At 56.4% G+C, this 15,783-nt stretch overlaps 5 protein-coding genes across 5 annotated transcripts; 2 read left to right on the top strand and 3 right to left on the bottom strand.

The window, feature by feature from the left end:
• Positions 1–2,060: 2,060 nt before the first annotated feature.
• Positions 2,061–4,294, bottom strand: W97_03135 (uncharacterized protein; the record flags this gene model as incomplete). Its single annotated transcript, XM_007781034.1, has 4 exons — positions 2,061–2,475; positions 2,786–3,015; positions 3,071–3,690; positions 3,745–4,294. 4 exons carry the CDS (start codon positions 4,292–4,294, stop codon positions 2,061–2,063), a joined length of 1,815 nt encoding a protein of 604 aa, XP_007779224.1.
• A 1,795-nt stretch (positions 4,295–6,089) lies between these two features.
• W97_03136 (condensin complex subunit 1) lies at positions 6,090–10,070 on the bottom strand (the record flags this gene model as incomplete). The annotated part of the gene is made up of 6 exons (XM_007781035.1): positions 6,090–6,260; positions 6,326–8,812; positions 8,862–9,003; positions 9,057–9,180; positions 9,230–9,747; positions 9,835–10,070. 6 exons carry the CDS (start codon positions 10,068–10,070, stop codon positions 6,090–6,092), a joined length of 3,678 nt encoding a protein of 1,225 aa, XP_007779225.1.
• Positions 10,071–10,325: 255 nt separating this feature from the next.
• On the top strand, positions 10,326–11,734 carry W97_03137 (CDC7 protein kinase; the record flags this gene model as incomplete). The annotated part of the gene is made up of 2 exons (XM_007781036.1): positions 10,326–10,557; positions 10,608–11,734. 2 exons carry the CDS (start codon positions 10,326–10,328, stop codon positions 11,732–11,734), a joined length of 1,359 nt encoding a protein of 452 aa, XP_007779226.1.
• A 739-nt stretch (positions 11,735–12,473) lies between these two features.
• On the top strand, positions 12,474–12,938 carry W97_03138 (cytochrome b5; the record flags this gene model as incomplete). Its single annotated transcript, XM_007781037.1, has 2 exons — positions 12,474–12,650; positions 12,861–12,938. The coding sequence occupies 2 exons, from the start codon at positions 12,474–12,476 to the stop codon at positions 12,936–12,938; spliced, it is 255 nt and encodes an 84-aa protein (XP_007779227.1).
• Positions 12,939–13,713: 775 nt separating this feature from the next.
• Positions 13,714–15,126, bottom strand: W97_03139 (uncharacterized protein; the record flags this gene model as incomplete). Its single annotated transcript, XM_007781038.1, has 1 exon — positions 13,714–15,126. The coding sequence occupies one exon, from the start codon at positions 15,124–15,126 to the stop codon at positions 13,714–13,716; it is 1,413 nt and encodes a 470-aa protein (XP_007779228.1).
• Positions 15,127–15,783: the final 657 nt, after the last annotated feature.

The following is a 15,783-nucleotide window of genomic DNA, read 5'->3' on the forward strand; positions in this document are numbered from 1 at the left end:
GGCGCTCCGGTTTCGCCCAGATGGCTGCTGTGTGTTTGAGTTTGTGGAGCCGTCTACCTTGGGGCGTCCACGCGCATGTCGCGTTTGTGAAGATGTCAACTACCGAGAGCGGACTGCTGCGCGACTCTGCGATCAGGTGTCTTCAGGGCGGTCGTGGGTTGTACAGTGTACTTCTCTCCTTCTAAGGGCGTCGGGTCCTGGGTTCGCGGACCGGTGAGCAGACGAAGGTGGAGGACTGCTCAGACATGGCAAGGCGTGGGAATAACCGTGTAAATCAGACGGCTCAACGGTGGCATGGCCGGAGAAGAAGTCGGGCAGAGTTGCGGGCGGAGAGACGGGAGGAAGGTGTGACGAAGCGATGGGTCGCAAGCAGGAGATGGCACCGGTCGGCCGCTGAGTTTCTGCAGCGGCAAAGGGTGAGGCGTCTTCTGAGATGGCCATGTTGCGGAGCGATGCTGGAGCGCGGTTGTGCTGGTTGAAGACTCGCGATCCTCAATACCCCTTGCGCGTTGTGGGAATCGGCAAGCCACGATTCGATACGGCGTCATCCCGGCGGAGTCGCTTACGCGCAGGGTGAGGCATGGGGGGGGGGTATAGAAATCCAGACCGTCCACCGGCTGCTTCGATGCATCGATGCATGCCGTTAAAGTAAAACGGGCGAACATCGACGATCCAGTGCTGCAAATCTGCCGATTACTCGGGATGACTTTGTTTCATACTTATCGACTGATCTGGACGACATTGAGTCTGTAAGAGTCTGCGCCGCAACTCTGACGGCCGCCTCTCAAACTCTGCATAGGAAGCTGCATAGCCACTGTCAAATTTAAGCAGCATCATGGTTGCATCAGGGATCTCAATACCCTAATGACATGCGCATGAATGCAAATCTCCCGTCCTTCTTGCGATGCGAATTTGCGAGAACGATTGGAACCCAAGTCCATCCACGCGGTGCTGACCTAATCTGCGGAGCGAGCCGCACGAGGCGCCTCGGAAGCTCTCCGTTTCCCCTTTGGCGGCGATCATCGGCGATGGCTCCGGCCTGGACGCCTTGCTCCGCGATTCCCACACGATCGAGTGATTCATAACTACGTCCCTGCAGGTGCCATCGGTTTCTATCACAAACCAAGTTGATTGAAAAGGACGGTCCAATCGATGCCACAGAGGAGAAGCTGCGGGAGAAATCAAAACCTGGATGTTGGGTCTGCAGGGCAAAGCAAAGACAAACAAGGGGCTCGTGTCCGGGGATGACAGGCACGGCCAATCGCAGCTACCAATCTGTCTGTATTGCAGAAATGCTTCAGCGATACTAAATCTGCTGTGGCTGTCGTGCAGCGCCCACAACAAGACTTGAAGTCTCAAGCTCATGTCGATTTCTACCGCCGCTGTGCTGATGCATAAAGACTGAACGCGCATGTTCACATCTCAACGTTGCTCGTCGTGAGCGCAAGGCCACGGCAGCACAGGCAAAGTCGCAATTGCATGATGGCGGCTGACACTCTCGAGTTCACGGTCCTGGAGCGAGGATTGCTTTGTGGCATTACCGGTGGACACCAAAGTGCTGCGAGCGGGTGCGCTTGTTTTTGCTCCGTAAGGTACGCTGTTTTCTTGTGCTGCGACGTTCTACTACGGAGGCGGTCCTGCCCGATCCGGACATCTTGAGAAAACATAGAACGTCGGACGTGAAAATGGGCGCCCCAGAAGCACTTGAGAGCCCGAATCAACCAAAGTAGCCCTCACCACCCGTGGGCCTCTTGTGTCTTAAGAGCAGAGATGTTGTTGCTGAGTTGGCGAAGGTTCCGATTTTTGCGATTTTGGGCCGAAGAGTGCTTCGTGACGTTGACAGCGGTAGTCCGGCAGCGAGAAGTCTGGCTGCATATGTTTAAGTCCTATAGTCTCGCGATGCGCTCGCCGAGTCCCGTCGCGTCTAACCTACGTCCACTTTTCACACAGCCGTTCTACGGCGGAAGCAGCGTTGCCCAATCCAGCCAACTCCCAGCCAAACCGTAGAACACCGACTGTAGAAACGAGCGCCCCTCCAGCAGCTTCAGCAGCCACACATGCTACGCTTTGACATCCAGCATCTCCCTCACAACCTCCTCCGCCCGCTCCGCCTCCACCCTTCCCTCCTCCCCATTCCGCACCATCTGCCCTACGAACCACATGACCTTCCCTCTCTGTCCTTTCTCCTTGATCGCCTTCACCATGTCCTGGTTCGCGTCTATCAGTTCCCGCGCAAGAGCCTCGTACTCCTCCCGTGCCATGGGTCGAAGCAGCAGGTTCTCCTCAGCGATGGTCTCTTGCACGGAACGGGTGTCACCGTAGAAGGTTGTTGAGAGGAGCTGCTTTGCTGTACGTCCCGTGATCTGGCGCTGGAGGAGATGCGCTAGGATTGAGGCGAGTGCGGTTGAGGAGACGGTGTTGGCTGTCCAGGGCTGCCCTGCGGTTGCTAGGAGGCCACCCAGCTCGTGCAAGACCCTGTTCAAGTCAGTGACAGAATGAAAGGGGCCAACTCAACTGCGCTATGTTCTCTGAAAGCTTGAAGTACTCGGCAAAAGGGATCCAAAAACATACAGCAGTAGGTATTCGCTAGTGGTCACCCACCTAACTACTAATCTACCGATTCAAAGCTTATGAAGTGGCAGAGCGGACAGGATACCCAGTTTTCTCTGGTCTGTGGCCGTATGTGCTTGATACAGTGAAAGAGATGACTTATGAACGCAGGGCAGAATGCCAGCCGCAGCAAAAGAAGCTGGCACGCGAACCGAAGAAACAGAAGAAGACTCACCAGTTAGCTGCAACCTTCCCGATCTTGCTCGATGACTGTAAGTCTTCTGGCATGTGCTGCCGCAGCATCTGAACGACATCCAAATAGTAATCCAGCCGATCGCCATCATCGAGCGTGACAAGGGTCTTCGCGTCCTTCATCGTTAGCCCGTACCCCGGATCATCAACCAGCGTCTCAGCAGTCTCATCAGGCAGCATCGGAAGCGTGTTTCTGAGATGATGTAATAAATCCTATAAAACTATAAGCTACATCCTCGATCGATCCACTCCCCTCACAAGGACGCACCTCACCCACAACCACAGCCCCCAAATCCGGATCCGGCATATACCGATAATCAACCTCGCCCTCCTTCCCCCTCAGCTTCCTTGTCTGCGTACTCCCAAGCGTCCACCCCCTTGTCTCACCCTCGATCACCCCGCCAGCCTCTAGCACCTCGATCTGCCGATCCCGCTCCGCGATCACGGCGTCCTCGACGGCTTTGAAGCTGCTGAGGTTCTTGATCTCGGTCCTTTGCCCCAGGCCCCTGACACCATAGTACGAGTGCCCCGCTCTCGCGTCATCAGCGCGATGCCGCTCACGCACCGAGACATTGACATCCGCGCGCAACCCCCCCATTTCCATGCCTGCGGTCACGGCGTTGACAGAGCCAAGGATCGACTGGATTTTACGCACACAGGCGGCGGCGGTGGCGGGGTGGTGGATGTGAGGGAGGGTGATTATCTCGATTAGGGGGTGCGAGACGCGATTGAAGTCGAGGAGGTGGGTGGAAGGGGGTTGCTGGAGGGTCTTGGCGGTGTCTTGCTCCATCTGGATTTGTTTTATGCCGATTCTTATGGAGGGGTGGTCTGAGGGGTCGATGCCGTCGTGCGAGTGGAGGGTTAGGTGGCCGTCTTTCGCGAAGGGTTCTAGGGGCCGATGTTAGCTGTCGCTCATTTCGTCCTCGAGACTGCCGGTCGTACCGTAGTATTGTGTTATTTGATAGCCTGCTGGTTGGTCCTGGTAGAAGTAGTGCTTCCTATCGAACGTGCTCTTCCGCTGTATATCGCAATTGAGGGCAATAGCTGCGCGCAGCGCTGGCAACAGCGTCCCTCTCTGAAAGTGAGGCTGGCTTCCAGGGAACGCGACATCGAACAATGCTACGTGTGTATTTGGCGCATCATTGCTCGAGGTGGCCGCGCTCGAGAAGAGCTTCTTTGCGGTGTTGAGCTCGGCGTGTATCTCAATGCCAACTGTCAACTCCCATTTCTCGAGCTTCGGATCGCTTCCCTTAGCTTTCTTGGAAGACTTAGGAACACTTTCGAGGCGTTTCTTCTTAGCTTCGTCTTTGAGCTGCTTCCTGAAGGGGACGACTTTCGGAGCCACCTCAGTTTGAAGCGTGCGTCTAGAGGTATAGGTTATGAGTGGCAGCGATTGGCCTTTCTGCGAGTTCTGGCGGAGACATGCTCGGCAAACGAAAGGCGACCGCGCTCGTAAGCTAGAAGACAATGTGTCAGTACATCTAGATCGCATCGTCGACAGTTGCGCGCAAGTCGGCTGCAGCTTCGCGCGTGATGTTTGGAGCGAAATCGCGGATCTCTGCATCGGCACGTGATCGGGTTGGACGACATTCATCCTCGCAACCTCCTCAATATCGCCCTTAAACTAACTTGCCACCTGGGTGACAGAAATTGCCGGACTCCGAAAAACAGATAGGTCTTCAGTCAGCTTAGGGAGGTCATGAATAGGCGTAATCCTTCGTGGTATGCTGCCACATAAACATATGCAAGCTATACCTAGACGTAGGATGGCTAGAGTAAAGATTTTTAGAGACGTCGTGAATCTAACAGATTTCGGTGATTTGGGAGTGAGTTGTAAGTCCGGCGGTTTCTGTCACTCGCGTGGATATTTGACCGACCATATCAATGCCTCAAGCTTTCAATCAGGAAGTACTTTGAGGAATGGATTGTTCGTTGTCATAGTGACAAGACTATGTGCATGCTCGGTGTCTAGAACTTGCTTGTCTCTATCACGAGGGTATGCTCAAGGCCCACTCGCTCTCCCCGCAATTTAGTATTCATCTTCCATCTCATCTTCCATCTCCTCTTCATACTTCTCTTGCATCTTCCTGAACTCGGCCTGTGTGTCGAGGTGTGCCACGACCTCGTCACCATCTACTTCTTCGTCCGCGGTCGCTTCGGTACCATTCCCGTCCGGCACGAGAGACATCTGCTCAACAACACCACGGAAGAGTTGATCGAGGTCCTCGATTTTGCCAATCTTCTTGGCTAGTATCTAAGCGTACTTTTCCTTAGCCAGCCGCCAGGCGAGGCCCAGGTTGGTCCCGCTGCATGACGGATGATATCGAAGTGCCAGCCCTGGCATTCATAACGATGTCGCTTCAGTATGCTGGTTACGAAATTGAAGTAGAGGTACCGCAGCGCCGGCCTATTCGGGCTTTGGAATACAAGCTCAGAGTCTCGGTGGATGGCCCGCCCAGTGTTCTCAGTCGTCCGCGCCTAATTCGTTGAAATAACGTCCGTTTACCCTCGTCCGTTCATCGTCCGTTTATCGTCGTGATGCTTTGAACGAGCCGCCAGGCTATCTGAGGCTGCGGAGCCCTGATTGTGAGGCTCTTTGCATGGTGGAGCTCCGTTCGAGAGCGGAGGTCTTGAACAAGGACGTGGTGGTTGGTCGATAGAGGATAAAACGTATGGTGATTGGTGGTGGACGCTTGCGGAGTCGAATGCTGCTCTCTCACATAATGTCAACTACTGAATACCTCAATTGAAGCTCTATCACCACCTCCCTCACTCAATCACTCACCATACCGTGATGGCGCGGCAGCGGCTTTGGTGGAGGAACCGGAGGAAGGTTGTTAGGAGCGGTAGGAGTACGCGAGGGTGGTGGCGAGTCGGACGTTGGACCCTCGTTTGTCCAACGGTCGGGCGATTGAGAACACTGCTAGTGGATAGCTCACGCGAGTTCCCGGAAGGGATCGGCTACCATTGAATACGAAGGAGGGGGTATTTACTGAGGAAGCGGCAGCCGCTTGACCGATCTCCAATGCCATCAAGAAACATCAACAACCAGTTTGTATAGTTTGAATCTGCACCTTCTGTTCGCTGAAGATGTATCTAATGTGTCAGTCCACCTCCGCAAGCACCTAGATCCTGTGTTGAGAAGCCTTATGGTCGCGCACCGTCAAGCGACCGCTTCCTCAGTGAATACCCCGTCCTTCGTAGAACACGTATCAAGAGAAAGATCGATTCGTTTTAACTGGCAAAACGCATTACCCATAGCAACGCCCGCTGACCTAACAAACTCCCTACGCTGTTGCCTGAACCATCTTGTAGCCCTCCGCCACCAGCTTCTGAATCTCCTCATCCTTATGCGGTAGCAACCCCAACGCAAACGCAACGTCATTCCACTGCCTCTCACTCTCCACCCTGGGCAGTCTCGCCGCCAACTTCGCCGCGAGTTGTTTAGCGTGTTTGTCCTGACCAGCTTCGTCAGCCCTTTCCCTTCTTCCTTAACTACGATCAAAAGTGTTGTGAGACTCACCTTTTCAACAAACCCCGCCAAAAACTTAACAATCCTCCTGAAGCCCTCCTCCTCCAACCCCTCATCCGCACTCAGCAGACCAAACATATCGACGAAATGGTTGTAAACCGCATTATCCTTCGTCGCCAGCTCCGCGAAGAACATCCTCGCCATCTCCGCAACCCTCTTGTCGCTATCCTCAACGCACTTGGCCATCTCGCCCAGCTGACCCTTCACTTTCACCTGCCCGGCTAGGATCAGGAACGTCAGCGTCATCAGACACGTGCGCTTGACGCTCAGATCCCCGTCCCTGAGCCGCCGGTATAGGAACTCCGTGTTCTCGTCCAGCAGGTGGTTAAACGCGACGGCCATGTCGCCTAGCGCGATGACCAAGTTAGATCTCACCACGGCATCTTTGCTGCGTTCCAGGATCGTGAGGAGAAGGGGTAACTGCGCTTCGCAGAACTCGGCGCTGACGCACATGAGTTTCGCCATGCATAGCGCGGCCTGGCTCTGGAGTAAAGGATGGGGGTAGGAGGTGTTGTTTGCGCAGATCTCGGCGCAGAGCGGGCCGAAAGAGGAGAGGAGCGCGAGGGGCGAGTACAGGAGCTCGCGCTCGCGGATGTGGGCGATGGCGTCGGTGAAGTCGTCTTCGGTTGTGCCGGCTATGAGGTCGAGTTCGTCTTTGTCGTCGGGGGCTTGGGGGGCGGCGTTTTTGCTGCTGGTCTTCTTCTTGATGGGCGAGGCGGTAGGCGGTGCAAGAGACTTTCGTGGCGTTTTGGCCTTGGAGGAGGAAGTGAGGGCTTCTTTGACGGCTTTACGCCGCTTGAAATCTTGTTCACAGAGCTCGAGGTGCACAATCTGTTTGATGGCGATGTGGCCGACGAGGAAGAGAAGGTGGGAGAGGGCGATGGCGGAGTTCTGGGTGCTCTCCTTCTTCCGGGCTTCTACTGGAGCTGGCGGCGTCTCCGGCGGCGGAGAAGCAAGCTGGCTGACCTCTTCTGGTGCCGGTGTCTCCTCTCGTGGGGACTGTGGATGCGGTGTCTGGAAGACATGTCGTGTCTTCCTTCGCAAAATGTCCGAACACAGCGTATCCGGATGCCTGGCCAGCGCATAGATCGCCCCGACAGCTTGCTCCGCGACACCAAACCACTCCTTGCTATCCGACACGATCTCGCACATCGCCGCGAGCTTGACCAGCACAGCGTGGTCATTCGGCAGTCTTGGTGCCACTTTCTCCGCCGCTCCCTCCTTCTTTCCCTGGCCACTGCTGTTGATCCGGCGGAGCGCAACACACGTATACCGCGCGAGACCCAGGTCCTGCCTCCCGAGCTCACCCAGCCCGATACGCAGACACGCCTCCATCTCTCTTACTACGATGTCCGGGTCCGCGAGCGCCAGCATTCCGAGCACGATAATCGCGCCCCGCCGCTGCGACGCCGAGATCTCGCGCCGCTGGACGCCGTACACGGCCCACAGCTTCTGCACAACCAACTCACCGATCAGCTCGCCCTTCATCATGGTACTAAGGAGCTGCTCCAGGGACGTCAGCTCCGCGGGCGTAGCGCCAAACGTCAGACTAATCATATTGCGCGCAACATAGTTCGCGGCGTCGTTCGGGCTAAAGTTATCCGGCGCGTTGAAGAAGAGGCCCTTGTAACACTCGATGAGGTGGCTCTGGACGCCCTTCCCTTCATCGGAGTTCCCCTTCGTCCAGATGAGACGGAGCATACGTCGGATACCCGCTCGCGCGCTACCGAGCTTGTAGGCGTCGGCGACGACGAAGAAGTCTATGGCTTCGATGACCTCGGACTTGTTTTTCGAGGAGAGGAGTTGGGTCACCGTGGGCGCGGCGGCATCGAGGACGGTGATGAAGCGTAGGGCTTCGGTATAGTAGCGGCGTGTTAACTGGAGCTTGTGCAGGGCTTCCGCGGTTGCGGCTTCGGCCTGGGCTTTCTCCATTGCAGCGGCGCGCTGCTCGTCTGTCAAGGGTGCTGGAATTGGTGGGGCTTCGGCTTGGGTTGCGTCTTGGAGTAGGCTCTCGTCCACTGTGGCGTCATTGCGGTTTTCTCGCTCCTCGAGCTCAGCAGGCGGTTTGAGCGCCGCTGTTTCGGCGTTTACGGCCTGCAGGCGTGCGTCCCAGTCCTTGTAAGCGAGCTGTCCACCATGTAGCGCCGCGAAGGGGTGAGTCGAGATCAGCTTGCCCAGGAGCTTAATGGCGTTGCGGCGGACATTGCTGCTCTTGTCCTCTAGACTTCTGGCTGCAAGTTCAGCAGCCGCCTGCCGTCGCTTGGGGAATTTCATCTCCAGGTCGCACAGCTTGATGTACACTTGGATCGCGCGGCAGCGGCAGTAAGGATTCACGTCTAGGAAGCGCTCTTCGAGAACGTCGAAAAAGGCATTGATCTGCCCTTTGTGCTTCTCGGAGCCTTCTGAGTCTTCTTGCTTGCTGAGCATGGCGATGAGGTTGCCGCAGACTTCGATGATGGCGCAGCGGAGAGTGTAGGACTAGAGGAATCAGCGGGTGTGAGACTGGCTTCATGATAAGGGGGAATACTTCGCTTTCTAGCAGCTTTGCGAGCAGTGTCATCTGCTTGATGACTAGACGAGGTGCGAGCTCAGAGATCTTAGTGATGAAGGTTGAGACGGATTTCGGTCCCTTTGCGTCGTTGCTGTTGAACTCCTTGTTGCTTAGCTCCCTACAAGCTGTCAGTTCCCTGCATTATTATTGGAACTAACCTCAGCTGCATACCGGAGAATCTCTTCCGCTAGTTGCGGGTAATCGTACTGCTCTGACAGAATCTGGAGGAACTCTGCCATTGGCTCGGACAGATGCTCAAAGTACGAGAGATTCTGTATGATGGAGGTTTGGGCGCCTTCGCTTGTCGTCAGCTTGTTACACCCCATCGATCTCGACATACTCACCAAAAGCATGCCCATGATGCTTCACAGCAACACACAGCACCTTGAACACATGCATCCTAATCGCCGTGCTCTTACACCTCGCCTCGCTCTCCAGCACCAGATACACCGGCCGCGTGAACAAGCTCACAAACGTATCCCTCTCGCTCGTCGTGACGAAGACACGCGCCAGTTTCAGCTTCAGCACCCTGCTCATGACATCCAGCGCCGTCTGCAGCTGTGCCGAAGAATCCCACGCGGCATCTTTGTCCTGGCCCTTACCCGCCTTGGGCTTCGCGCCTTTCCCCCCTCTTCCTCGGCCTGCGGTGGACGAAGCGGGCTTCTCGGCGGCTTTTGTCTCGACGGCCGTGATGGCCCATTGTAGCAGAAAGGCAAAGATCTCGAGGAGCTGCTTGTGGTGCTGGACGCCCTCGTGCTCATCCTCGAGGTCGGCGTTCGCGGTCTCTGCTTCCGCCGCGAGGCCCGAGACGACGAGGTCGAGAATCTTGCTGAGCGCGGAGGTGGGGAGTAACGAAGAACATCTAGAGAGTTTGAAGAGAGCACAGTTAGGTTCAGGGTCTGGTATATAGGCGTGCTTGCACTCTTCAGCGGGGGCAGTGGGGGCGCACTTTAGCATGAATTGTAAGGAGTCGAAAGTCGAGCTCTGGGTTATGGCATCCGGGTTCTCGGCGACGGCGTCGACAATCGGGTTCAGAACGCTGTTGACCAGGGCGGGCGTGAGGGATTCGGCGTCATTTTCGCAGTCGGCGAGCGCGGAGGGGGCTTCGGGCGTAGGGACGGTGGAGGGGTCGGAGAGGTAGTGTTTTAGGGCGTCATTGACGTCGAAGTCTATGCGGTCGTCCATATTTGCGCACCGCTACAAACTTATAGCGAGGAGAGGCAGAATGTAGGTCGGCGCATATGGAGTGGTGAGTGTCGCAACGAATGTTTTGGCGAAGCTTTCCGTTGTTGACGTTTGCTTGGCGAACGCGAAGGCGCGTCTGCCCCCGCCAACATCAACCTTCAAACATCACCACCACCATGTAATTCGAAACCACCACCACCAAAATCAAAGGCTACTGCAGTTCTCAGAAAGCGCCGGGGAGGAGAAGACGGAAAGATGCCGCGGCCGCAGTATGAGATGCAGATTGCCGAGGATGAGCCCACCGAAGACTACGAGGGGACGGGCATGGACGAGAGCAGGGGACCGCTAGAAGAGAGCGGGTGCACGCGGTCCGACGACAGCGAAGAAGAAGAAGTGGAAGATGCAGTGGCAGAGGACATCGCACGCTTCGAAGAGAGCTTTCGAAACATCAACAAGAGATATCGTCTTATAAACCGCATCGGCGAGGGTCAGTGAGCGCAGACCTCCGTCGTTTCACCCATGCTAAGTACGATACAGGCACCTTCTCAACCGTCTACAAAGCCGAAGACCTCCTCTACGACCACTACCACAACGACTGGGACATCGACGCCCGCCTCGCCACCAGATGGTCCTCTCCCTCCGGACACCCCCACCGACGCCGACAAGCCCGCTACGTAGCGATCAAAAAAATCTACGTCACCTCCTCCCCCTTACGCATCCTCAATGAGCTGGAACTCCTGCACGACCTCCGGGCCTCCGACTCCGTCTGCCCACTCATCACCGCCTTCCGCCACGCCGACCAAGTCGTAGCAATCCTCCCTTACTTCCAGCACCGCGACTTCCGCGACTACTTCCGCGACATGACGGTCGGGGACATGAGGCTGTACTTCCGGTCGCTCTTCACTGCTCTGCGTGCGGTGCACGCTAACGGGATTCTGCACCGCGACATCAAGCCCACCAACTTCCTGTACTCGCCCCAGCATTCCCGTGGCGTGCTGGTCGACTTCGGTCTCGCGGAAAGAGAGGGCACGGACTGGCACTTCTGCGACTGCAACCTGCCGCCCGGAGACCGGAGGGTTAAGATCGAGAACTCGGTCTATGCGTACAACCTCGTGAACAACGCCAACCAGCCGCCTAGCTTTCCGAACCCGAAAACGGATCAGCGGCCGTCGAGGCGGGCGAACAGGGCTGGGACGAGGGGATTTCGCGCCCCGGAGGTCCTGCTGAAATGCACGAGCCAGACGGTGGCGATCGATATGTGGTCCGCGGGCGTGATATTACTGACGCTGCTGAGTCGCCGGTTTCCGTTCTTCCACTCCGCGGACGACATCGATGCGCTGCTTGAGCTGACTGCCATCTTTGGCAAGCGGAGGATGAGAGAGACGGCGTTACTTCATGGCCAGGCGTTCGAGACCAACATCCCCAGTTATAGCGAGAATGGACACGGGTTTGAGAAGATCGTGGTGTGGTGCACGAACCGCAAGAGGGAGGCACTAGAGGAAGATGAGAGGGAGGCGTGTGCATTTCTGGAGAGGCTGCTCGAGTGTGATGCTAGTAGGAGGATTACCGCGGAGGAGGCGCTCGCGCATCCGTTTATTGCTTCGGCGGGGGTGGGGAGTGGAGGGGATGAGGAGGTGGATATGGTGGATTTAAGGGTGGAGTAGGGTTGTTTGAAAGGACAGGGGATTGGAAGACTACTGGGCGGCTTGCTTTGCCGTTGGCGTTTGTGATGGACATCTCAGGCGCTTGCTGGGCGTATTGGCGGGGCATGCGAGTGAAGCATCTTTCCGGCTGAGGAGTCATGGTCTTGACCTGCAGCTGATGCACGATGTCACTTACCTGTTATGGAGCTACGTAGGCTTGTCTAAGTATGAATAGTAGACGTTTAGCACAATACATCGGGTATGCCTATCGTACTACGCTAAAGATGGAAATACTAGCCTCTTGATTGTGCTCCCTCCAGCTTCGTTGATGGAATACAGCAACAGCCGTCGAGCCCGACATGCACACCCGCCAACCCGCTCAAAGTGAGTATTCCTGTTAATTAAATTGCAGTCCTATCAAGATCGAAACCCGCCTCAGGATCTTCCCGAGTCATACCACCCAATCACGAACTCCCTAATCAGTCACGCATTACTCGCTGCGTGAAAATCCCAGCCGACAACGAACCTCGGCTCCCGAACCGCTCCCAAATCCGGGGTAAAAACACTCGTTGTCAATCTGCCAAACCATCCCTCTCTACAAACGCCTCATCTCTTCTTTCTGTCAACAAAAGAGAGTACACCTCTCACAACCTTCCATCAACCGCCGCCGAACCCGTACCGCTAACCTCACCATCACGCATACCACTCTCCTCTCCACCTTTCCCCCCAACGAACGTCCCACCACCCCACCACCCCAACTATGTCCGAGCAATTCACAAAGAAGGACGTCGCGGCGCACAGCAGTGTCGAGGATGGGCTATACATCATCGTTGACAACGACGTCTATAGCCTGGGCGGATTCGTGGATGAGCATCCGGGAGGCGCGAAGATTCTTAAGAGGGTTGGGGGAAAGGACGCGACCAAGCAGTTCTGGAAGGTGCGTTGAGACTTTTTCCGCGGATTCAATGGGGAAGGGCAGGAAAGGGTGAGGGAGGAGCGGGGAAGAGAGGAAGGAGAGTACTGGGGAGGGTGAAAAGAGGAGGGCGCGGGACAAGGGGTATTATTACGGCAGCGCTGTGGCCGGCCTACCTGCACGTGATTCTGCCAAATGAGCTTGCGAGCTGACTGAATGGGCCGCCCCGTATAGTATCACAACGAATCCGTCCTTAAGAAGTACCAGCCACGGCTAAAGATCGGCACGCTGAAGGAGGAGGCGAAACTATAGGCACTGCGGCCCACTCTGGTGGTCGTGAGACTGAGGCGTGGGTGCTGAAACAGGGGTCGTGGAAGGGATCTAGTGTTGGGGCTGTGATACACCATGGAGATGAAGCGCTCACGCGTGGAGGGGTGTGAGTTGGCGACAGGAGGCGAAGGGTGGCGACTGACTCAGGGAAAAGAAGAGCAGAGAGGGGAAACTTAGAGTTGGAGCCGATCATGTGGTGTTAGACCTGTGCATCTCGTCATGTCACGGTTTTAGACAAGAGCTGAAGTACATCTTTAACAAGATTTTGTACGCAGCATACTCGAGCCAGAGTATGTTTCAACGGCACCCGAATACATGTCAAACGACTAGGATACCGCGGTTCCACTCAGAGCTCGCAAAAGGCGCTACACACGCGACGCGGATCCTGAGCGATGGAAGACGCCACCCAATGCAGCAAACCGCCCAGACCAAAAATCTGAAACCCGTTCTTACGCCTCGACATCTGGAAGGATCTGCGCTAGTCCTTAAGCCCTGATATTTTCCTCTTCCGCCAGCAATCCTTACATCCCTACTTCGCCGCGGTCCAGGAGTTGAGGGCGGTGGTGACGATACATGAATAGTCTCAATCCGAGGCGACAGGATTTTCGGGCTGCTGAGAAGCGGCAGCCGCCCGCCCGACAGCTGAGTTGAAGTTGCTTTGCTACCAAGTGGCTTGTCGGGGGTCGAGATGGTTAAGATTGCCATTTTGCTACTGACGTTGATGAAGACTGATACTTTCGAATATCGGTCCCCCCCCTCAAACTGCAAAGCTCTTGTCCAATCTCCTAAGCATACTCTGATCCTTCCCAGCAAATCCCATCCGATCACCCGGAATATCCTTCGCCCCGCGTTGCGCCATGCTGCCTGGACTCCTGCTCCCAGCGCGACTGTCGCTCTGCGCGCTTTCGGGTCCAGACTCCGGCGCACTGTTGATGAGTGCGTCGATTCGGGGGACCACTTTGGCTGTTGGAGAAGGATTTGCTGCTGCTGCTGCTGCTGCTGCTACATTGGTGTTGATCGGGGCTGTGCGGTCAGGAAGCGGGAGAGACTCAGATGCGGAATGCGCCTGAGATGCTGCAAGCGGAGGTACGTTTTCTTGCTGTGCTACTGCTGCCGTCACGCCGCTAGGTGGCGGGAGTTGTGGCCCGGGAGCTGAGGTATTGGGGCCTGGGTTGATCGACTGCTGGTAAGCCGCCGCTTGACGTGCAATATGCGCAGCATGTTCTGCGTGCGACGGAGGGTTGTGCGCGTAGGGCGATTGTTGTGCGGAGTAGTGTGTCAGATGCGCTGGAGGAGGAGGAAAGTTTGGGTGGGCTAGCGGAGGGGGCACGCGGTCGAAGACGGTGGGAGGCGCGGGTGGATACATGTTCGGCGGATAACTGTGGTTAGGATACTGTACAAACTGGCGGCCTTGTTGCACATAATAGACCGGTTGGCCGTAGTAGGCCGGTGGCGTTCCAAGCGGCGTTGGTGGCCAGCTTTGTCCGGGCGGCGGTCCGTACCCATGCGGAGAAGCGCCTGGATGGCCGTACGAAGAGCTCATCTGTTGCAATGCTGGAGCATACGGTGACACTGAGCCGGCCATAGGGCCGCGGGTAACAGCCGGGACATTTTGGTTCTCGGTGACGCTGGAATCCGGGTACATGCCCTTCTGTGGCCTGATGTGACGTAGTGCTGGGTCTTGAGTGGGTTGTTGAAGGGGCGATGCGTTGGCCGATGACCGTGCGTAGTAGCTGATGAGGTGCAAGTGCTGTCCAGTCTGCGTGGTAATGCTGAACGACTGCTTCATGAGGCCGTCCGGCTTGTAGCGGTACCCGTCGGGCCCGTCTTCGTCAGACTCGCCGTTCTTCGAGCCGGACTCTGACTTCGGCGTAGACTTTTTGGCGGGTTGTGCTGGCTGAGCGATACCGTTGCCTCCTCTCTTGCCCTCCATCTCCCGGTACGTTAGGAAGCTGCCAGAAACTCTGCTCGCGCTCCACGACTTCCCGTCCGTCCACCTGCGCATCCCAGCTTCCCGCTCGTCCCAGACAAACACTGACCCTGATTTAATCTGCTGCCTCTCCTTCTCCGACAGTCTCCGTTGGACGCGGGGGAGAACGCCCATGCGGCACGCCTCGAAGAGAATGATGGCATCTTGCGGTGACCGGACGTGGCCGTGGTACGTCTCCATGTCTGTGAACGAGACGTTTCTGAGGGACTGCCGCCGGTATGCCTCAACTCACGAGCTCTACAAGTGGAGGGGTCCTTGTGGTTGCGCAGATAGAAAGAAACGTCGAGTGCCCGGCAGCTGTGAGAGTGGCGCGTGCAATCGAAGAGCCTGGAGTGAGCATCGTGTCAGCGAAACCGGACTTCACTGCGCGGTGGAAGAGCTTCGGGTGTAGGCGAGGCAGATGCGCATAAGCTGGGATATCGCCTGATGAAGAGTACGTTTGAGCTTAATGGAAGTTACGCTGGAACGCTAGGCTCCATGTATGTTGCGCGTACTAGACAACACGCAAGCTAGGTATGCGTGGTACGAGGCGGAGCGTGGAACGCGGCACCAGTGTTCACCTCTGACTTACAGCTGCTCTGTTCTGCTCCTCCGTGTGATTATCTATCAAAGGTACGAAAAGTTGGGTGGCGTGAGGGTTATGGGACACTTGACGCGGAGGATGAAGAGCGGCGGGCGCGCACAGATGCAGGTGTTGTCAGCGGGTATGACAGGGTAGCTCCAGATAGTCGGATGTGCGACTGGTGCTGGAGGAAGCAAGACGGCAGCTATCGAACAGAGGGTGCAGAGCAGTGAGCAGGTGCACGACAGCGCACGACAGAAGGTACCGCACAGCAA

This window comes from Coniosporium apollinis, assembly GCF_000281105.1.
Source record: "Coniosporium apollinis CBS 100218 chromosome Unknown supercont1.12, whole genome shotgun sequence".
Taxonomy (NCBI): Eukaryota; Fungi; Ascomycota; class Dothideomycetes; genus Coniosporium; species Coniosporium apollinis.